The sequence below is a fragment of the Triturus cristatus genome, chromosome 8 (genome assembly GCF_964204655.1).
Source record: "Triturus cristatus chromosome 8, aTriCri1.1, whole genome shotgun sequence".
Lineage (NCBI taxonomy): Eukaryota > Metazoa > Chordata > Amphibia > Caudata > Salamandridae > Triturus > Triturus cristatus.
The window spans coordinates 799,452,896-799,477,313 of NC_140591.1; the positions used below are offsets into that span (position 1 = coordinate 799,452,896).

Sequence of the window (24,418 nt, forward strand, 5' to 3'; positions counted from 1 at the left end):
AATAGTCGTCTCCCTAACATCCAAACCTGAGGGAGTGGCACTTAGTTTTAATAACTGTATGAGTCACATTATTACTTGGATGTCGGAAAGTTGTTTAAAATTAAATACCGGAAAGACCGAAGTGGTCATGTTTGGAAATGACACTTCCATTTGGAACTCCACCTGGTGGCCTGAAGTAGCCGGGACCTGCCCTTTGCCTGTCAAGTTAAAAATCTTGGGGTCAAAATAGACGACCAGCTCTCTCTATCTGACCAACTAAATAATACTACCTCCGCATGCTTTTACACTTTGAAGGTTCTTTGTAAGATTTTACCTTTTATCCCCATGGCCCTCAGAAAGACAGTCATCACTGCATTAGTACTTTCCAAGATTGATTATTGTAAGGCCCTCTACTTGGGTGCAAAAAGGAGTGTAATACGCAAATTGCAGATTTTACAGAAAGTGGCGGCTCGCATACTCCTCAAAATTCCAAAATTCAGCACTATTAGCCAAGCTATCCGAGACCTGCCCTGGCTACCAGTCCAGGCAAGGATTCATTTTCAATCCCTGTGCATCCTGCATAAGACCCTGCATGGGACTGGGTCAGCCTACCTTAATCAACACATTAAGCGCTATACCCCACAGCGAGAGCTTAGATCAGCATCAGCCTCTCTGTTGGTGGTCCAAAGGATCAGGACGTTAAAGTGGGGTGGTAGAAGTTTCCTGCACCAGGCACCTAAACTATGGAACACGATGCCTATCGGTCTCAGAAAGCAAAGCAACTTGCTACTGTTTAGAAAGGCCTTGAAAACATGGCTATTCGGTCATACACCTTAGCCGACTGCGACGGTCCTTGTATAGATAAGCTAAGACGCCACGGCAAACACGTGCTCTACAAAAACCCTTATTTCATTTCATTTCAATTTAACGGAACATAGCTCAAGTAATTACTGGTGACAGAAATTAGTTCAAGGAATTCCAGCCCTTATTTTCAGTTGCAAGAGCATCAATACGTTGGTGCCAAGCCAGATATGCCACTGTTATGTTATAAGTTTTAAGAGTGCATAGCTGCCCCAGCAAAGGAGCCTTCCAGCGCTAATCACCAACTAACATAGGGCAGACAGAGAGACTCACAAAAAGACAAATTAGATAGATAAACTATGGGGTTTTATGGCTTTACGGAGCAACATGTGATTTTGGATTTTTCAAATACCAGCAGGGAGGGAGGGAGTTCCAAAGTTTAGGGCTAGAGCAAGAAAGGAGCGCCCTCCTGCCCGCGCTCTCTTGACCCGCGGAACCCAAGATGTACCTCACTGATGAGGTCAAACAAGGCTGAGGTTACTTCTGTTACCATTCAGAGGGATTATGTCCTAGCACTCAGAGTCAGGAAAGAACTGCAGATCTTCATCCACCACTTTTGACTGGCTAAAAGGACCAAACCTGACCATATAGGGGTAGGTATCAGCTTAAGACACATTCCCCACCTTTTGAAGTCAGACATTAATAGCTTGTTTATTTTCAAGCATCAAACAAATTCAAAGTCAAAGTCAGGTAAACCTCAGCTAGTTGTGCGGAATGACACTTTATATTCTACTAAACACAGAATGACAAATAAGAAACTCATTGGCACCTTAAGTAGACGACTAATATAAAAAGTAGAAAGGAACAAACAGACCAAATTTGGGATTCCGCAGATTAACAGCTACATCTTCCATAAAAGAAGAAGTAAAGGTTTAGCTGTCCCTGAGGAGAAGACGTGGGAATATATCTTGGGGAGTGACAGAGGATCTAGGATGAAGGATTTTTAGTTCACCATTTCGTCTGAAGAGTTTTGTCGTCAGTGGCCCGAGGGCAATATTCAAGAGTGCTGATCCATTTGTTTAAAACTAATTTTTATTGAGCATTTATTATTCCAACTTGCATTGCTTAACAGTCATCAGTGCAGTTACATTCAATCTGCCTTGTAATCTGCTGTATCCCTTAGCCCCTAACATTGCAACATCTAATGTCTTGACATTATTACTTGTACGATTTCTGCCCTCCTCAAAGCCCTGACCTCCCATAGTGTCATCATATATCAACTAGTCTCTACAGCTCAGGATTATCTTGCGATTCCAATTCCCTCTTGCCTTGTCTATGGTCATATCCCACTAAATATAAAATCCTTAATTAACCAAACAACTCCCACCCTTCCCTCCCCCCAAGAATGTCATGTGAGGTAGTTTTCCAAAAATATTCTAGTAGTGAAGAGCGCCCTGGTGCTCATGGTCGTTTTATGTTGTTGTCTCGCTCCCGTGGATTTACTAAGAAGAGCCGCTTCCGGCAACTTTCCTTCTTCTGGCCTTCTAACTCATGGGCTACGGGCTCCCACTTCTCCCTCCTGAAAACCCCTTAGTGATACTACATCTGTCTCAATCTCCGGTTTCTTTAGCGCCTCTACCAAGAGTGCTGATGTATGGAGAAGAAACTTCGCTGGAAAGCAATCAGTACTGGTACCTGAAAATTAAATTACTTTTTTCAAGTGGTTCTGCCACTGCACAGCGTGAATCAATGGGAGTGATGTCACGTTGGAGCAGCGCTCATGGTAAGGAGTCAAGGTTTCTGACGCACATCCAATTTACAGTAATATAACATTTTCCTCTTAAACCGTTTCCACTAGGCCTGCTGCATCGCTACAGTGTGAAGAGGACAAAAGCTGGGGGCGTGGCTTGGCGCCCGAAGGAGATGGCGGCGTTCGGCTAGGAGCTCCGTCCACACCAGGGTCTACCGGCGGTTCGCGCCTCAATTTCCACCAACAAAGGGCAGTCTTCCCTGTCGGAACATGCCAGGATCATTTTTAATCCTTTTTCGGCGCTGAGGCACAGTTATTTTAGGTCTTACAGCCCATTTTATTTTCGGTCGCGGCTCGTTATCGGCCGCGGCCGCCATCTTGTTTACTCTCGCCTGTGGTCGCCTCAGCAGCGCGCCTTACCGCGCATGGATCCCCTGGACGCCTCACGCTTTTACTACTATCCCCAGCACCTCCTGAAGCACAGATGTGGATAACCTGCACTCTAAGGTGACTTTTCTCTTCTCTCTCCAACTATGATTATTCTCGCTGCCTTTTTCAGCTGACTGGAATTTTCAATTTTCTTCATATACGGCGGCCATCTTTATGACTCTAGCCTCCAACATTTTTGACTCCAATTCTGTGGCCTGGCATTTTCCTTCCTTTTTTTAATTTGCTCCCTGGTCCTTTTTCAGCTGGGCAATAAGATATTTTTTCTTTTTTTGACCTCACGTTCCATTAGCGTGCTGATGGCGCATTGCTCCAGTCAAGTTCAAAAACGTAGTTATATTAAGAATTCCAAATTATTCACGGCACTGGCTCATTTGGAAGCTTCCCAGTCCGTATCTTCAACCGAGATGACATCAACTGCGGACATCTCCTCACAGCCTTCGGCAAAAGTGAACTCTAAGAGGTTAAAGAAAGACCCGCCTTCGCCTCCTAAGTCCTCCTCGCCCATCTCAATGGAGCTAATCCTCGAAGAGATACGGGCCCTGCGCCCTTACATGGAGGAGACGAATGCTAAATTGCAGAGTCTCACTGACAATTGGGCTTCGATGGACGAAAGAGTGTCGTTGGTGGAGCGCGACGTTTCCTCTCTTCAGGAATCCGCGTCCAAGATCTCCCACATGCACACGCAGATTTCCTCTCTTCAGAAGCAGGTGGAGGACCTTGAAAATCGCAACAGACGTAACAATCTCCGTCTTTATGGCTTGGTGGAGGGTTGTGAAGGAAATGATCCCATCAGTTTTTTCAAGTCCTTTCTCCCGAAGCTTCTTCACCTACCTGAAGACACTTCACTGAATATCCAACGTGCCCACAGGCTTGGTCGAGCTTCCTCCTCTCCTTCCACGTCAACGAAGCCTAGAGGTGTAATAATGTACTTTCTAGAGTACACAGACTTACTGAAAGTCCTCTTAGCCGCCAAAGCCTCTCCTCGCCTCACATGGTCAGGCTCCACTTTGTTCTTTGCGCAGGATTATGCCAGGACCACTGCAACTCGTCGCAAGGCTTTCCTAGATATGAGACCTGACCTTCGCTTCATTGGTGCCAGATATGGACTTTTTCATCCTTGTCTATTTAAGGTCACTCATAATAATAAGACTACGACATATGAAGATCCTGCACGACTTCGAAGTTTCCTGAACTCCTGTGGTCAACCTGACATGGAGATAGCTGGTCCCTCTTCCCACCCACCATGACTTGTTTTTGTAGTTGCAATTTGACTCTCTAATTTGTTCTGCTTTAATCCATTCATTTTTTTGCAGGTTCTTCAGATTGTATGACTTCTAGTTAAGATTATATTTTTCATTTTCTCATCTGATAATGTTGTTCTGGCTCCTCACTTGACCACATGTTTGTTTCTTATCTTTGTTGTATTCGAGTTTCTAACCATGTTCTTTTTCTCGCCTCACAGATCATTGTTTTGCGTTCCGTTGTGTTATCTCTGGTTGGATGTCTCCCTCACCCCGAATGCCTTGCCTCTCCCAGTTGGCCCTACCTCCCTCCCCTCATCTCCACGTGTGTTTCCGCTTGTCCCCAGTTCCTGATTGTATTTTTCCCCTGCTACCCCTCGTAAGTACCCTTTATTCCTTATTTATCATGTTTTGCTATGTTATATATCTTCTTATCTTACCTCTTCCCTCGTTACTTTCAGATTTATTGGTGTCGTTACCTTTTCCTTGGCTCTCCTCCACTTCTCTTTCGTCATTCCTTCTTCTCCCCATTGCATACTGGCTCTCTTGCTCGTATTCATCTCCCTTTACCTATTTGATTCTCCCTTGGACCTTATTTACCACTATTTCTCAGAATTATTGTATCTTCTTACCATTCTTTCTATTTTCTTGGCTCTCCCCTATATTTATGGCTTCACTGGTTCTTCTCTCATTTTTTCTTCTTTCCTTATTTTATCACGTCAGTTCTCACCTCATTCTTTTTCTTTCTTGTGCCCCTGCTCGCTACGAGGCATTTCCTTGCTGTCCTACTCTCCAATTTACCCACTTTTTGATTAATCCTTAATGTCAGTTCGAATTATATCCTGGAATGTTAAAGGTCTGCATTCTCCTATCAAGAGACAAAAAATTCTCTCTCATTTAGCCAAATTAAATGTAGATATTGCCTTTTTACAAGAAACACATCTGTCTGATGATGAAGCTGCTAAACTTAAGAGAGGTTGGGTGGGTGCTGTATTTTCATCTCCGGGTGATGGCAAGAGAAATGGTGTGGTTGTACTGGTTCGCAAATCTCTTGCTCATTTGCTCTTAGCTTCTGAATCAGACCCTGAAGGTAGATGGTTGTACGTCAAACTCTCCTCAAAAGGCGTCCCTCTCTCCCTCCTTAATATCTACGCCCCTACTGGTGGTGATCAGGTTTTCTGGCGCGCAATGGCCTCCCGCATTACTGAATATATTGATGATAATTTTGTTTTAGCAGGTGATTGTAACCTACCCCTTGATCCTTTTTTAGACAGAAACTCCAAGGCACCTTTTATCCCTAATAAATCTCACAAGCTTTTCACTCAAGCGATATCCCAACATAAGCTCATTGACGCCTGGCGTCTCTGCAATCCTACCTCTAAAGAATTCACCTTCTATTCCCCGACTCACCACTCCCAGTCACGTATTGATTATGTTTTCCTCTCCCATCATGTGTCCCAATCCCTCACCCACGCTGACATAGGCCCCATCTTATTTTCTGATCATGCCCCCGTTTCGATAAACATTGATATTTTACCCAAGTCCACTGGACCAAAGAGATGGCGCTTCAACAACACCTTACTCCTCGATCCCAAATTCTCCGCCTCCTTTGTAGACTTCACCACAGAATTTTTCACCATTAATGACACACCCACTATGCCTATCCACGTTGTCTGGGACGCCTATAAAGCAGCAGCCAGAGGTTTTATTATCAGCTTTGTAGCTACTAAACGCAAGAATGCTCGTAAACGCACCAGTGACCTCCTTTGCACGATTAAAAAGTTAGAGCATTCCTTCTATACATCCCACTCGCAAGAAAGTTTGACTGCTCTCATTGCTGCTAAGATGCAATATAACAAACAATCCACTGAGGATGCTTCATTGTATTTGTTGAAATCCAGTTCTAAATTCTATGGAGGTAAAAATAAGGCGGGGAAGGTCTTAGCCAATTATTTAAAAGTCAAACAAAACAAACTGAATATTGAATCTGTCTACGATGTTAATTATGTTTTAAAGCATACAGATGTTGATATTTTAGAGCAATTCTCCCAGTTTTATTCCAAACTCTATTCTTCTGAGATGCACCCCACTGCTCATTCTCTTGCTACTTTCTTTGCCACCATCCAACCACCTTCCAATTTCCCTGTTGATTTATCCGCCCTTGAATCACCAATCTCCAGCGATGAATTACTTACAGCACTTCAGTCACTCAAGAGGGACAAGGCCCCTGGGCCAGACGGATTCACAGTTGAATTTTATCTGCATTTCTCCAAATTGTTGTTACCCAGACTCCACTCCCTTATTGATTCCTTCATATTAAATGGCTCTTCCTCAGGTACATTCTCAGACGCCCACATTTGTATCATCCCCAAAGAAGGCAAAGACACCCAGCACTGTAAGAATTACAGACCAATTTCTTTGGTCAACATTGATTATAAATTGTATGCCAAATCTCTCGCCATTAGATTGGACCCCTATCTTCCCGAGTTGCTAGGCCCTGAACAATCTGGCTTCGTCAAAGGTCGCTTCATCACAGATAACACCAGACTTTTGTTTAATGTCCTTTCTAAATCTCCACAGTTCCAACATTCACTAGCAGCCATTGCCCTAGATGCAGAAAAAGCGTTCGATAGGGTGGAGTGGACTTTTCTTTTCTCCGCCCTCAAATGGTTTGGATTTGGCCCACGTTTCATCTCTTTTATCTCCTTCCTTTACTCCAGCCCTAGAGCGGCGGTTTGCGCCAACGGTCTAGTTTCCTCTTTTTTCAATCTAGGTAGGGGCGTTCGTCAGGGATGCCCTCTTTCCCCTTTTCTTTTTAATTTGGCCCTGGAACCTTTTCTTTCAAAGCTTCGTCAGAATCCCAACTTACACGGCTTCCAAGTTTCCCACACTAACATTAAACTTGCTGCCTACGCAGACGATATTTTATTATTCATGTCTAACCCCACAACTTCCATTCCCGCATTTCTAACTGAAGTCCATGATTACTCTCAGATCTCAGGTTATAAGTTAAACAATGACAAGTGTGAGATTTTACCCCTTACTAAGTACACTTTTAAACCGGACTTTATGGCGTCCAATTTTACTTGGAGCCCCTCACACATCAAATATCTAGGTTTACACATTACTTCCTCCCTCTCTGACACTGTTTCGTTGTGCCTCAATAAATGCATCCAGAAATTATCCGACCTCACTTCCAGATGGCACCCATTATACCTCTCCTGGTGAGGTCGTCTTGATACGATTAAAATGATGCTCTCCCCGTTAGTCCTCTACACCATCTCCAACATCCCAATTCCTATCCCTGCTAAGTTCTTTAAGAAAATTAACACTATTCTCTCTTCCTTTCTCTGGTCCGGCAAAAAACCACGTATGTCCCTGCTCAGATTGCAACTCCCCAAGTCTGAGGGTGGAGTTAATTTTCCGAATTTTCCCGCTTACCACAAGGCATTCCTTCTGCGGCAAGCTTCCCATTGGCTGCAAGACCCTGCCGAGCCGTCCCCCTTATGGGTTATCATTGAGCGACTTTCCTTATCCCCCTTCACTTTTGCTGAATACCTCTCATTCTCTCGTAAGCCTCACTTTTCCTCCATTCCTATCCATAAGTTTACGGCCAAGCTGCTTCTCTCCACCTCCCCAGGCCCCCCTTCCTCTGTAACAGAGTTTCTTAACTCTACTATCTGGCACAACAACAGTATAACCATCAATCGCAAGCCCTTTTACTGGAAAACCTGGAGACAGAGGGGTTTAATCTGGGTATCTCAACTCTTCTCTAATTCTGATTTCTCATCCTTCTCCGTTCTCAGCCAACACTTTCATCTTCCCCGTTCTTTTGCCTGCAAGTATCTTGCGCTTAAAAATGCAGTCATGTCCACTTATGCTCTTCTCTCTAACCCCCGCGTGCATCCTCACCCTCCCAATCCTACCTCACAGCTTCATTCCTTCTTGCGTACTCACCCTACAGCCTCCTCATTATACCACTCATTTCATACAATCCTCACACCTAGACCAAAATCCAAAGTTGAGGAACAATGGGAATCTGACCTTGCCATTTCTTGGCCCACCTCCCTTTGGGATAAATTATGGACCAAACTTCGCAAGACATCTAGAGCTGCTTCCCTTACACAAACTCTTTTCTTCATATACAACAGACTTCTCTTTTCTCCCCAGGTGTTGAATAAGAGATTTTCTTCTACACCGGATCTCTGTTGGTCCTGTTCTGCTCCTAACGCCACTCTTTTTCACATGCTTTTCTCTTGCACTTTCACGCAAGATTTCTGGACACTAGTCTGGGCCCAAATCAATGCCATACTCCACACTACATCCCCCTTCTCTTTTGTCAATATTTTTTTAGGGAGCCTTTCTCCTTGTTGGGATGACACTGATCTTAACACGCAAATTGTTGATTTGTTGTTAGCTGTTGCTTTCCAGCAAATCACCGTCAACTGGAAAAACTTTACGAATATTTCTTTTAAAGCATGGTGGTACAATGTTTGTTATAATCACAGGCTAGATACTGTTTTTGTGCACCCCCTTAGTTTAGCTGCTAAACGACATGATTTATGGCTTCCTGTAACCTTGTACCTAGATACCTGTGCTAAACGCTCCTCTCATGTATCACCTATTCAGCAAGAGGTCTCTAAGCCTCCTTGAGTGACATTGCTTTTCATTTGCACTATTCTCTCTATATAAGTTACTTTATTGCTCATTATTACCAACTCTGTTTTTTGTTATTTAGCCTCAAACTTTTGTTATCCTCTGATCAATTGTATATTTTCATTACCATGTTTTACTTTTCTCCTCTATTTGAAGATATGTTTGTATTCTTTCTCATGTATTGACACCTTTACTTATTCAATAAAAACCTTTTGAACTTAAAAGAGGACAAAAGCTACTGAGTCAAGATCAAAAACAAATAGCAGTGAGAATTGGGATCAATCGTGAGACTAAATAGTGTCCTCTGTGCAACAACAGACACGGAAATAGTCATAAGTGTTGGCTTTGTAGACGTTGCCTTCCGAAAAGCGAAATCCAATGGAATAGAATGCATTCCCAAGTGAGCAAAAGTGACTGACGCCAATTCAAGCTTTCATTCGATCACTGTCTTTTTATGTGCTATAGACTTTTCGTCATCATGAAAGAAAACTTACAGCAGATGAATGAACACATGGCATCAACACAGCACAGCACAATTATCAATATGAAATAAACGGGATAAATAGGCTGCAAATGATAGGGTCAATGCAATGACTACTTACGTAAATTGGAATCTTCGTCAAGTGCCCCAGCCAAATCGAAATCATCTTTACCAAGAAAAGAAAAAAAACTTCAATACAAATAATCAAGCAGGACAGACACCCTTATTAATAAAAAAGGCTGTCTATTTGAGTCACAAGCAAATTCAATTACATGGGCGTAGCGAGTAACAAAGGCATGTCTTATTGACTCATACCGGCTGCACCCAGGGCCAGGCCCACTAGAAACAAGCATTTACAATGCAATGGTCTCGGCATTGTTAAAGTTAGAGCTATTGGCATTGCTCATGACATTATTTTTGTTTTTAAAACATCTCTGTCTCTCTCTCACAAAAATAAGTCTTATTTTTGTGAGAGAGAGAGAGATGTTTTAAAGACAAAAATAATGTCATGAGCAATGCCAATAGCTCTAACTTTAACAATGCCGAGACCATTGCATTGTAAATGCTTGTTTCGGATGCTTCAGGTTATGATACCCGCTACTGGAACAGTTGAAAACAAATGCAAAGGTGACAGCTTTACAGGCTACAAAGCCCTCTTCGAAGGCTACAGAAAAAACGTAGATTTTCCGTGACATCCACACACCTTTGCAAAACAACCAGAAGTTTGTTTTTACGAAGTGTATATAATGTTCCAAACATTATTTGAAGATAAGCAAAGAGGGAGAAGCTGGACGTAGTCTCGTGGGGTTGTGGTCACTGCTAATGCCCCCTTTGGAGAACAAATATTACATAAGGACGGCTTCTGCTTCACCCCCACCCCTCGACTACATCATGTGATCCTGGGCAAATCACGGTATGGTCCTGTGCTTCTATTCCCCAAACCCTCCCAATCACAAGCATACAAGTGTGATCCCATGCAGCTGTTACACTCTGTGTACAAATCTGGTCCTTTGCAAGGCTTGTGACGATTCACGTCACACTGATTGTTGATTGGAGTTTACAGACTACCTGCTGTCATTATACAGCTGTGTATTGCACACTATCAACCTTAGAAAGATGAAAGGCTGAGTAGGCCTTATGAAGTTCGGACCTCTGCCCCTCAACATACACACCAATCTCCGCAGCAGGCGCTGAGCCCACTGACCCCTCTTGAAAAGTTGCACCAGAAGTTTGGATGTTTACTTCCGGGCGTAAAATATATACCTAATGCGTCACTATCTTCACCGTTCTTGTTTCTGTGCTAAAAATATTATCCTCTTAACATGACATTAAGAAGAGAAATCAAGCGACCCCCTCATCTCCCACCCCCTGGTAGCTGCTCTGCTGTGAAATGTTCGCATTTCTTTGTTAGCAGCACGACTGCACCCCGTGAGCTCTTGTAAATGGGCTTAGAGTACCCTCTGCCCTGCGCAAAGCGCTTCATTGGCCGTGCTAAATAAACAACGGCCACCCAAGCCCCCGATGTCGAAACCAGTAGCGCCCAGAAACCATTTGAACTCCTGCAACCAAGGGGAGGGTCTTCTTCCGTGACCAGTAGAGTGCCATCCTTGCCCTCACACCCAAGATAGTTCCATGTCACCGGAATATCACTTTCCCATTCGTGGCCTTTTCTTTTACCAGTGCATCCTGGGAGTTGTAGTCTTGGTTCATTTTAACGGGACCACCACCCCTGATAACAATGACATGTAAAAGCAAAGGCCAGGAAATGAAAAGAAGGGCGATGGGGCCATGTGGTCACCCTACCCGTAGCAGTCCACATCGTTCTACGCGTCCGCGATGCACTTCAGCGCATAGAGTTAAATCCGTATGCGGTAGGCACCGTAGACGCTTTGCTCACTCAAAAGTAAATTGCAATTAGCTCAGCTTTAGTGTAAATCTCAGTAGTGCTGGCTCAGCCGTTCATCCGTCGGATGATGATAACTTGAATACGTTCGAGATGCAAACTATTCTCAAAAACAGTGCGTTTGTGGTGGTGTCGACGAAAGAAACACAAGTATTACAGCTCTGCTCTGTGACGCCAGAACACATGCTTTTAGTGAAGGGTCGACATAATACATTTTCAAGAGGAAAAGGCACTTTACCTCCATCTTCGCAGTAGGTGAGGGTCGTCCGCCAGAGCAGTCCTTGCACCCCTCCTTGACCTCCCACCCACATCCCCTTACCCTCCTGCGCACAGCCCCCCTCGCACAAGAGTCAACAGAGGCCAGGGAGTGACCTAACAAACGGCACAACAGCAGGAGGATGTGGGAGGGGAACGAACAACAGGCAATCAGGGCTAAATTTAGAGCTCGAATCTAAACAGATACCCTGCTCTCCGGAGACCACGCAGGGATCCCGGCAGAGAGAGAGAAAGTGCGCAGGAGGGTAGCGGCGCAGCCCAAACATGGGGCCGCAGGGTGTGCTCTTCCGCTATCTCGCGCCCTCCCCCGCCCGTCTCTTCTCTTATTTAGGGAATTCGGTGACACCGGACGGAGAGGACCGCGGATGGAGCTTGAGGCCCTCTCCTCACTCCGGAGCAGGCCCTGTGAAGCGAGAGCATGGAGCAAGGGAGCGTGTCTCACCCTTCAAAGACAGAGCTGGAGTCTGCCCACCCCTCCTCCGACTACATATACACATCTTTGCCATTCACTCGACGCTGACGACAACATCTCTATAATATTTAGCATTCTTCAATACTGCACTCTTTGATATTATTTTTTCTAAAACACGTTGTGTTTAAAATAATTTTACTCACTTTTGTGGTTTGTGGCGAACTCGAACTAATGGTATCCAAATTCAAAAGACTTTTCCACTGCAAGCACACTACTGCCTTTCTCCGAGGTTAGAGCAGAAATGCCTCGGAGAAAGGCAGCGGCGATTTCGGATTCGGGGGCGTGTTTTGCTGTTATCTCCTCCAGCCATTGGCTGGAGGAGATAATTAGACTTTCTGCAAAAAACACGCCCCCCGATCCGAAAAGGACGGGGCCTTATCGGAGTGACGGGACCTCTTCTCCAATGGCTGGCCAGCATTGAAGAGGCCAGCCAATGGAGAACAGGGGAGAAGAGGGGCGGGTTCAAGCCCCTCTTCTCCAAGTCATTAAATCTCGGATCGAGACTGCGCAAGCGCAGCCTTCGAGCCGAGACCTAAAAAAGAAAGTAGTAATAAAACAATCCCGGACCCAACACCTAGATGGCAGAATAATGCACAGGATGTGAATCTGGGAGAGATTTAAGCTGCAAAAGAACATCTTCACAATATCAGATACACAATGGCTGTATAGAGTACTAGTTGACATTAATATACTAATGCAGAAGTATTAAGGGTTTTGAAAAATTGCCTTCACCTTTCAATACCTTTTAATAACATTTGCTATATATAAGCACACTCTAGACTACGCTCAAACACAGGGGTATTTTAATGAATAAGCAATTTCCTCTCCAATAGTATGTTGCACACTGGTAAAATGGATCAAGTTACTACTGAGAGCCCTGTTACTCCTATTCCATTGACTCCTTTCTAATCCCATGGGGAGGGGAGAGAAAGAGAGAGAGAGAGAGAGAGAGAGAGAGAGAGAGAGAGAGAGAGAGAGAGAGAGAGAGAGAGAGAGAGAGAGAGAGAGAACTGGACGCTACCTTAGCATGAATCATTGAGCACACAGTGATCGCAGAATATGTGGGGTGGCCCGCATAGCATCCCTAAAAAAGCCACAAATGTTCCGTTTATGCCTCTGATGGAACCTCCACAGACATTCCAATTGAGGGATATACCATGTTTAAAGAAAAGAGATACAAATAATTCACCAGGCAAGGGCAGTGTTTGATGCAACTGTACACGCTGTACTGATCGACTCGTGTGTAAGTAAGCATGAACATAAGAATATGGATCTCTGTATCTGTGCAGATGGAAATGATCATGTCCTACACGGATGTTCTGCAACGTCTATTGAGCCACGGAAAAATACTAGAAATTAAATCTCCACATTTTTGTGAGATTCATTCCGCCACTTGGGGCAAAAGTTGAGGGGCATGACTAAAGTATAAATTTGCCCATTAGGTAAGAACGGTGTGCTTCAATGGCATATAAGGCCGGCAGTTCACTTACATGCTTTGCCTTTTTAATAACTCACAACAATGTTTTTTTAATAAAAGTAGCTCAATGCTGGGGTATGTTAAATTTTTGTGGTGAAGATAGCCCTCGTAGAAAGCTTTGTGGCAACATAAACAATGAGGTAAGAAAAGGTCAAAGACAATAGACACAACTAAATAGTTAAAAGCCAGGATTTTTAAAGCTTTCTAAAGCTAGTTAGACATGTTTCTATCTGTATGTGAATAGGTGGGGTGTTCCAGATGTTGGCTCCAGACTAGGAGAGAGTTTGGTCTCCGGAAAGTAGTGCATTTTACCCTAGGAACTGTTATAAGTGCTCTATTGACTGATCCTGAAGATCAGCTGGGAATAAATTAACAGACTTTGGAGGCAGTGAAGTCTGGGGTGTTTTGATATAAGGTTTTATGAATGATTGTCATGGATTTTAAAATAACATGTTTCTGAATAGGAAGCCAATGTAGCCATGAAAGAATACTCAATGTAGGATCTTATCTGGAAACACCGGCTAATAATTACAGAGCCACAGATTGCTTAAGTCAGCATGCTTAACTTTGAGCTCATGCAGAACATTTTCCGATGCCATGAGATAAACCGAATTGTCATAATTCAGGTATTACTCGATCAAGGTGTTTATGACTGGAATATGTCAATTGACCTCAGGCAAATAAAAGATTCTTTTTAGCAATTCAAGTCGGGGGAAACATACACTTATTACAATGATTGAAAGTCTAACTTGCGAATCTGACCAATTTGGATGCCTATATATCCTACATGGGCAAGAAATCAGGCCTTTTCTGCCCAGACCAAGGATGTAGTTATAAGCAATACCTTAGTTTGAAGTGAATTAAGGTTTAGAAAATGTTGACACATCCACCACCTAAAATGAGATATAGTGCTGGGCTAAAAATCTGGTTCGGGTCTTTTGGGAGGCTGAATATAAGCTGGGTTAAACGTAGTGATGAAACGCTGCTTGAAGGATAAGAGAAATGCATTAGGTGGCCTAATATTTGTGATAAACAGGAAAGGAGACAAGGTGAACAAACTTCATACCTTCAATAATGATCTTTCCGATGGATACTCTAACCTCAAATTCCTCATCTTCAGAATGTTACCCAGGTGCAAGACTGGATCCTCAAATGTTTCATAGCTCCTGCGCGCCACTCGGGGGAGTGCCGTGCGGCTCCATGTTGGCTTTATTCTACTCAGCCAGTGGGGAGTTGAGCCGCATGAAAGTTTCAATCCTGTGTGCCAACATCAATTTCATGTTTTACTCTTTGCACGCCCTTGAACGCAGAGCCAAAACAATTCTCAGTACCAGTGTGCAGACCCCTGATTTCGAACTTTTTTAGATGGTAGAAATGCTTCCCAGGATGGAGGATCTGAGGAGTGGGCTCAGGCCAGAAAATCCTGCAGGACTGAATGGGCGAAAGGCCCTTCCTGTCAGACATGGCTGTCAAAGCAGTAGTGCTTGTGAACATGTGCACTGATGCCCATGTCCTGGCCTGAGAGAAGTTAAAGACAGGTATTCTGTGTACCAACAGTGGTGGCAGCCTTAGCCCAGGTGAAATGGACTCTCAGACATTCTGGAGGCTGCTTTTGCCCAATACATAGCAGATCATAATGCAGAGGACTATCCACCTCGACAGAGTCCTCTTCTGCACAGCCTACAGATCCCCACAAAAAGATAATCGTCCACCCAGTGGTCCTTGGTAAAATCGATGTAAAAGCTTAAAGAAATTTTGGGGTCCAACTGATGGAGCCTCTCCTCCTCTTTGAAGGTGTGCGGTAGGGCAAAGAATGTTGGAGCAGTGATGAATTGGCCCATGTTTAAAGGAGTCACATCATCCGGCAAAGAGGCTGTCCAAGTCTTCTGCACCAGTTTTTCACACAAAAAAGCAGTGTGGAGCAGTTGTATAGATAGAGCATGGAGTGAAGTGATTGCAATGAGCTGAAGTGATCGCAATGAGGAAGGCAGTCTTTTAGGTCAGAAAAGGCAACAAACAGCTGTGCATAGGCTCGAAGGGAGTACACATGAGGGAAATCAAGATTAAGTTATGGTCCTGTTGTGGCAACAAAACAGTTTTGGCGGAAACCTGTGTTAAAACTGTAAAAAACTGCATTGCAACAGGTTATTTAAATGCAAAAAGGCCAAAATATATAACCTTTATTAGCACAAGCCTTGCAGCACCAAAGACAAAACAAACAAAAAACATCCAACAGTTTGGCTTGTTATGAGTCTGTCTTGCAGACTCAACAGCAGGCTACAAATTTGGCGTAAATGGACTGTGTAGATTGACACCTGGCAACAAGCATGGCATCCACAACCTCAGGTGGTGGGTCAAACACAGTTAACTGCTGCCACTCAATCTCCATGTAGAGAGGTGTAGATTGCACAGGCACAGAACCCTGCCATGCTGCTGTAACAGACGATGTTCTCCAAAGTGGTAGCCTGATTGGAGGACAGATGGTTTAAGCTCAAAAGTTCCTGGAACCACACTGTCCTGCCCCAATTTGCCAGACACCAGAGTCTTCTGATCGCGACCTCCCCCACAGAACCTTCCCAAACTAGCAGAGACACATCCACCACTACCGTCAGGAGTAGGATGCTGCATAAGGAAGTTAGGGCAGCCTGGTGCTGGTATAGAATGTCTGGTCACCTGCCTATTCACCGGCGAGCATAAACAAGGCTTTAGTCAAATTCTCATCAAGCATCAGTGAGGGCTTCATTGAATGAGAGCAAGGGATCAGATGATGCAGGTCGAGGTTGCTCACCTCTTTAAGAACATTTGTTTTCACTTCTACAGAAGGCAGCTGTAGGTACAGGACCTCAGCAGCACATTGACTCACCACAGCAAATGAAGAACTCTATTCTGCTGGGGGCAGAAGAGGTGAAATCAACTCTGTATCAGGCAAATATCAAGCCCACTGGCCTCTTGTCAGTCCATTATCATAGTGAGGGCTACATCTTTCCCATTGCCCCTATTGTCCTCACTGGGTGGTGGCAAGCTCTGGTCACAATCGGAGCCAAATAAAAATGGAGTCTCTGAGTAGCTCTCCAAGGCAATGGAGGCAGAGGATAAGACCCAGGTGTTAAGGAGACTGGGTGTGTCACAGCTGGTTCAGAGCACAACCTTGATTGAGGTAGAGATGAAGCCAGCTCAAAGTCAGATGGCAGATTCTGTGCTGGTGGCGTACATACCAGAGTGGAAATCTACACTATAGTCTATGGATAACTCAAGGTGAGTTTCAGGGGTTCAGATAATGCAAATGGTGGATCAGCTGGCAATAAATCAACTGGAGGCCCCTTCGGATCCACGAGGCCAAAGGGCCCACCAGAGGGAGGTGAAAGATTGCCAAATGTGCACAGCAAGGTCTCCTTAAAGGCCTCAACCGGCGGCAGTGTTGTTAATGACCCTGGGAACTCAGGGGAGCATCAGGACCCATTGCGGAATCTACTTCTCAATCCGGAGGGATAAAGTGACACATTGATGCCCTCGTTTTTTGATGAGGATATTTTTCTTGCACCCTAAATTAAGTATTTGGGAGTTGCAGAAAGGCTGAAGAAAGTGGGAGCCTAGCTCTGGTTCAGCATTTGGAGGCTTTGGAAAAAAAGAACCGTCGTTAGCACACAAGGGTGGCGCTTATATGCAGCTCTACTACATCACTTCATGGGTGCAACAAAGCCAATGCGGAGATGCAAGGTGCAGCCTAGTGGTCCGTGTGAGCACTGCTAGGAAAAGTTTTGGATGCACAGTGGCACCTGTGAAATATTTTAATACGTGAGGAATCTGTGGTTACAAGTTTCGATTAGAGGGAGACTTGTAGGACACCACAGCATAATTCTTAATGTTTGGAGGTGAAAGAGTGACTAACTGATTGAGCTTTATTTGCTAGAAATGTACACTCCTAGTGAGAGTTGTAAACAACTGGTCAGTCAGTTTTCTTTGTTGCCCACCTCCTCTTCAGCGCCTTAGACTGGAAGAAACTAGCCCTGGGAAAAGACTGACTGGGACAGTTCAACTACTAGCTGGCCCAACCTGCCAGCATAGTTATGATGAGTGAGTGCCCATTTTACTTTCAGATAGAGAGTAGCACAACAATGTTAATGTTTATCATGATCACATTAAACATGAACAATGACAGGAAGACCTTTAATATCAGAAGGCCTGCGTTTGACTCCCAACAAGTAATGCCAAGTGATGCATCACATCTGACAGCATGTATCACAAGTTCTTGGATGCAAGCTCTGGACAAGAACCTTCCATATGCAATCTGTGGCAGCCTGCTGCGACAGTGACCTGGGGATGCAGTCGGAAGAAGGTCCGCCACGTCAATTGATTTATGACAAGGGCCCATACTCTCCGAGACAGTTTCAGAGTAGGGCAGACTGCGATTGGCAGTGAAGCAGCGAATTGCAGTGCTCTGCCCACTGAAGCTGAAGGGGTCTCATAAGCAACATGGCATAGGGAGAGCAACAACCCATATGCATAAGGTCTCCAGTCTCCCTAGTCCCTTCAAGAAGCTCCACATTAGGATGAGGCACGTGGTCTGCATTGTTTTTCCCACTTTCTGGAGGAAAAAGGGTCTTGCATGACCAGTCCACAATCATCCCAGTAAACTGAAGCCATTTTCATGATTTCGAAACAAATTTGCTAAGTTTACTGAGAATCCAAGATTGAATAAGGTCTTGGAAACTAAATCCAGATTCAATTAATCCGGTTCTGAAGAGATACCCTCATCAGACAGTCATCCGGCTGAAGGCAGGAAAGGATCATAGACAGCCATTAAAAGGCCAGTACTGGCGCTTTAATTTCTGAAAAGCCTTTTATGACCACACTGAGTTTAAAGGCCAGCATTCTGTACAGGTAATGCAGGTGCACAATTCATATCACCAGTACGGAATGCTGAAAAAACTGGATGAACTTTCAGTCATCCTCATACAGCCACATAAAAGTATGCCTCCTCCATGCCTACAGAGCATAACCAGTTGTTCTGAACTGCTGATAGTACCCATGCCAGGTGAGCATCTTCAATAGCTGACAGTTAGGCCGTGGTGCAGGGGACAAATGGCAAAGGAGAGAGAAACTGCTCAAGATCATATCATTTTAGTGTTTGATAGGAGTCCACCTCTTTTTTTATGATGAGTAGTGATAGCTGGAGCAAAGCACTCATTTGAGGGGAACAAAAGGATCTATAGTCCAACACAAAGAGTTTCTCCACATCTTCCAAGAGACTTCTGGAAAGGCAACAAAAGCAGATAAGCTCCACAGCATTTCCATATAAGCACATATTGCGAGGTGTGGTACTAGTCCCCTACACTGGAGCAGCTGGACTGCCAGGACCCCAGGGAAGTGATATGGACTGCTTGACCACTTTTAAGGTCCATGGGGCAGGTTTAAGTTTTCTCCTTATATCTTTTCTTAGACTATGAAGTTTAGACAAAGGAAGAAGTCATCGTTGGCCAAGCTCTTGGAATGAAAAGTGGCTGCTGCCTTAAAATGAATCATTACTTTAATGGTGAAGGAGGAGGAATGCGGTTTGAAAAGAACAAAAAATCATCATTACGATTTTAATGTTTTTTTGGATGTTTATGTTTGAATACACTAGAAATTGTGTTTACTGTCTTGTCTACTTAATTCTGTTAGTGTTTTGTTGTTTTTTCTATAGGATCTACAAATGCTTTGGTAAAAGAATATATGATTTTGATTGGATTTAGGCTTCAAGGTTAAAAGAAATACACAGAAGCTAATGCTAGCAGACTACTGGAAACTGATTAGCCGATGAACTTGCAGCATGCACTGTTGGAACTTCACTGAAAGCTTCCACACAAGGATCGAGAACCCCATGTGCATGGTGATGTGGCCTCTCTTCCCCAATACCATTGCTAGGGGAAGTGTTTTCATTGTACATCCTTACATAACTTTTCAACAAACGGTAATTGATGACCGATATACTTGCATGAGTAAGAGGGGGTAGAGGGATCACCCAGTGGTTACCAGATTTGTTCTCTATGGGGGGCATAAACATTCCTGAGCTCAGGTTCAGATTAGAAAAATCTCAAGTGGGGGACAGATTTACGCATAACATTCATTAGTTGTGAGAGAAGGATCTGCTTTCCCCAAACTTTCTAGAACTACCCTTAAATCACAGCAACTTTAGACAGCCATTTAAAAAACAAAACTTAGCAGCAAATTCAATTACCCATGAAAAACGGATGAAGATCACAGTCCACTAAATTATTCTCACGCTGGGCACATCCCATCATTACTGCCAAAATATGCCTTAGGGCAGCTGCGTTCTAGTTCAAAATGTTCATCTTGGTTGACAACACAATATTTCCTAATAGGTAAGGGCTAGGTATATTGCTCACCTATTGTTTGAGTATTCTGTTCCTATTAAATAGTTTGCATCACTGGATTTGAGATATGCTGTGATGTCCTATATAGTTAGATTGTGGTATATTAGTAGAGTTAACAAAACTTTGAACACCCTTGTTTTTTCATCTTTCAATTTGCATAAAAAATATTGCTGCGAACCGTGTACTCAAACTCAGAGGGGAATGCAGATCTGCAGAAGTGGTACTCAATCCGCAGATAATTCTTTATGCTCTCAAAACCCCAAGTAAAAATAAGTCCTTACGAACACTCGTTAATCCAGCCGTGGCTCCCCTAAATGCAACCTAAAACTGTCACAATCTACAACACCCAAGGAGGGATATGGTCAAACACCGGGTGTACTCCGGTGCTTAATTTGTAAAATATTAAGTGCAGGTGCTCCTATATTTTTAGGAGACCACACCCACCTCCCCAGCTCCACCCACTTCTTCCACTGGCTCTGCCCTCTTACTCTATTGGCTCCATCCGTATCCTCAACTAGTACTTCTGAAAGCCAGGTGTAATACCCCGTGATGCCATTATATATATTGGGTCATGTCTTAAAAAAATAAATATATTGGGTCATGTCCATCAAACATCCAGGTAAATTAGGCTTACACAGTCATCATATGCACTCTGACATCTCCAAATTCACAGCCCACACACTGGCTTTAGTGCCCACGCACAGCCCAAATGTCTACTAACAACCACCATGTATAAACAAATTGCAGTCACATGAGCTCTGATACCACCTCAAATGTCCAAAGCAGCTCCATAATGGACATGAGTGTGAAATAATCTATCCTGGAAACCTAAATGGTGTACGGTAGTAGGTGGTGTTCCCCCACAGAACTGAAGGTGGGATAGTGGTGCGTGTGCTCCACTGCTTTAATAATAGGGTTCCTTTTAAGTGGTTGTGATAGACACCCTCAAGGAAAAAGGGGATAGAGGAACTCCCTTTTTGGCTGAGGTGCAGTGTGCTGTAAGTGAGGGAGGGCTGAGTGAGTTACTTTCAGGGCTGGAAAGGCAGACACTTCCTGAAAGTGGGCTCCCAGCCACCATTGGAACTGCGTAACTAAACCCTTTCAAACTAGTTGCTCAGCTCCTCCCAGATTCTTATTATGCATGTAGCATCCCAAGCAATGCATTTGTAGGACTCTTAATGGCCGATTATCAAAGTTGTACTGTACTCCATCCATTGCTTAAATGCACATTTCAAAAATATTCAACGCAAAACTTGAGCTAAATTGATAACTCTCCTGGTGTTGCAAAAAAAAAAAGAAGAAAGTAGCAGGTGTCACACACTGCTATGTTCCTGAGTCTTTAAACAACCTATGGTGACAACACGGAAGAGTTACTTTGCCCCACTCTCTCGCCTCATGTACTAAAGCTAACCTTTACAGCCATTACAGTCTCTTAGCAACCTTGTTTAGTTTCCGCAGTTTCTACTAATTATCTATACTATCAGCATGGATCAAATGCAGATTGCTTAATCTTGATCAGGGCCCTTCTGCTTCTGGCACTGTGATTGAGGTACTTTTCTTTTCTTCTGCTTCACATCATGTTGTTGCTTTTTCTGTTTTGTTCTTCCAGTCATCTTGCTTCCTGTAGTTTCTTCTTCCCCACTACCCCTGTCTGTGTTGCTTCTTCTCTCCCACCCCCAACCTAACCTCCCCTTGTCGATGTTGCATCTTCCTTCCCACCCCCTACCCTCCCATTGTCTGTATTGGGTCTTCCCTTCCGTCCTATCTCATCACCCACCCTCCTGTTGCTTGTGTTGCCTCTTCCCTCCCACCACCCACCTTCTATCGCTGGCCACATCACACCACTTTTTAAAAAGAAAGTCCAGATGCATAGTGCTTTTTAAAATAATTTTATACAGCTTTTTTAAAAACATCTAGCCATGCTGAACAGCAGTCCCGCTACTCTACAACATGACTAAAAACATTGGCAAAGCCAATAGCTCTCAGAGAGGCGAGGCCTTTTGGCTTTGCCAGTGCTTGTTACAGAAGAGACAAATAAGCTGATCTGAAATAGAGGTTATGGATTGGAAGCAGCTATATAAACACATCTAGGACTCAAAGCATGGCTGTTGCAACAGATTATCCTGATTCATTTATTTTAGCCAGACTCTGGCTGTACCTGAGAACTTGTTTGGGACCTACTAGTTTCTGTCTGCTGCCCTGTTTCAGGGGAACTCATGACTCCCGCTTCACATATTATTCCCGTTTACTGGTCTACAACTGATCTCCAACTTGAAATCGAATATTAATCAATTACACCTGCTAGGCTTCCTGTCAGACAACAACTCACAATAGCATTTGAGTTTAATTGGTGGTTTGACCTGTCCTCCTTTGAAGATTGTAGGAGTTCTGGTCGTATTTAAAATTCTAGAGCATTGGTTTCCATTATTAATAATTTTCTAAATAGTTTTTTTTCTTACTAATTTTGATTGTCACTGACCTGCTGCACAATTTTTTTGTTTCAAGCCCCTTTGTGCTCTGAATAAAATATTATTGGAGAAAAAATGCAATGCAGGCAAAAACTAAACAATTTGCTGCTGATGGGGTAGCTATGCAGCTGGAAGAATTTTCTGGATTCACATGCTTTGCATTATTCTGCCATATAGTCGGTGGTTCAAAAACTCTCCTCTCGTAGGACTCTTTTCCCTTTCTCTTTTTTCTTGGGTTGTTGGGCGTATACAAATTGGCGCTTGGTGCAGCCTTCTCCTGACATCAGAAGCCAGTATCGAAGCCTCTGTGCGTGAACGCCATCTATTTTTCTGGTGATTCATTCAATGTTACATAGGCTTCCTCATTTGTACCTCATTTATGTCCTGGTTTACTTTGTCTCACCTCATTTCCTGGGGATGCGGGTGGGTCACTCCAAAACTACTTCTACCGGTTAAGTAACCATTTTGTTTTGCTGTGTGAATCTTTTCTGGATTCGTATGCTGTCATCAATTTTGTAGCGGTTTCTGTACTGTGGTGGACGGGTTGGATATGAGGATGAGCTTGGAAATAAAGGCCTCTGCACTCATTGCCCTACTTGTGCTTCCTTGTTCACCTGGACATCACTGCAGTAGTGTCTTGTGGAACGTGGGTACTGATGTCCATGTGCCTGCCAAGCATATTTTGCTCAGCGGCACATTTGCCCATAAGTCTAATGTAATTCCCTTCTTCCTTGTCAAGTGTGCTCTTGGTTTAGTTCCTAGCTCTATGCCAGCTTTTTTGTGACACATTTGAATTGTCTAGGGTATACATCTTGCAATGGTGATCTTGGTGACCGTTTTCCCTTTGTTACTGTCTGCAGTTGATACAAATAACTTTTTTGATATTTTCAGGTAGTACATTATCAACCTTCGTGCATCCAGTTTATGCAGCGCTCTTTCGGCCCGAGTCATTGGTTCTTGAAAGAAAGTCTCTATTTGGATTGTTTGATTTATGTGATGGTGAACTATGATTTTTTTCAGGAAGCATGGATGGTCCTCATGACTACACTGTCCTTGTGTATCTGCAGGTATGGCTCCTGTATAGTGAGTGCTTACTGTTCCCTTACCCTGTGAAGCGATGTCATTGCTATTAGAAACGCTGTCTTTAGCATGATGAATCTTATGGTGGCCATATGGAGTGGTTCAAATGGTTTTTTCATCCGTTGGGTAAGCACCACGTTCAGGTTCCACATGGGTGTTGGCACACCACTTGTCTGAGCTATCCATTTGGCCTCTTCTAGCAACCACAGGTGCTGTGAAGAAGCTTCTTCCTAAATATTCCCTTGTGTAGGCCACTATCGCCGCCAGATGTACCTTTAGTGACGAGTAAGTTAGATTGTTGTCTAGCAGATGTGTAAGATATTTGATGACTGTAGTCTCTCCTGTCCTTTTCCAGAGAAGAGCAGATATCTGGCACTATCTTTTGTATCACTCCCATTTGACTGTGTAGCATTTTCTTGTTGTCTGTCTTCTTGCTTCTCTAAGGACTGCCATTGCTTTCTCTGGGAGTCCCAGATGTCCGAACTCTATGTCCTCAGGAGCCATGCTGCTAGACTCAATGTGTTTGGTTCCAGGTGTAGAATTCTCCCCCACCCCTGCAAGGAAAGCAGGTCGTGTGACACTGGCAGTCACTGTATGTTGTTGTCTTCCAGTGAGATCGAGGTAAAAACTAATTTCCCTAACCAATCTACAGTGTATTCTCTATGGAGTGGTGGGGTGGGAGTCTGGATGCAAAGAAACTGCATTTCGTGTTTTCTGATCTTGCAAACAGATCTATTTCTTGTGTCCCCAACATTTTGTACACCTTCTTGGTCACTGCATGATTCAGCTCCCACTTGTGAGATGAGGACAGCTGTCTGATCAGTTTGTACGCTCTTACGCTGTTTGCCACTGCCACTGGTAGATGGATCATCGTTATGCTCATCTGTGTCTGGATGGCTCACCTCCATATCTCCTGTGATAGCTTTAATAGGGCAAAAGATCTTGTTCCTCCTTGTTTGTTGAGGTAGAACAATGTTGTGTTGTCTGTATGAATTTATATTGATTTACCT

The 24,418-nt window shown here is 43.8% G+C and overlaps 1 protein-coding gene across 4 annotated transcripts in view; it reads right to left on the reverse strand.

Moving 5' to 3' along the window:
* Window positions 1-24,418, reverse strand: part of LOC146805099 (CD99 antigen-like) — a 262,650-nt gene that overhangs the window by 91,427 nt on the left and 146,805 nt on the right. For all 4 annotated transcript variants that reach the window (XM_085622237.1, XM_085622239.1, XM_085622238.1 and 1 more), the window contains exon 6: window positions 9,480-9,524. In XM_085622237.1, coding sequence (XP_085478363.1) covers window positions 9,480-9,524 — 45 coding nt within the window. The remainder of the gene's footprint in view (window positions 1-9,479; window positions 9,525-24,418) is intronic.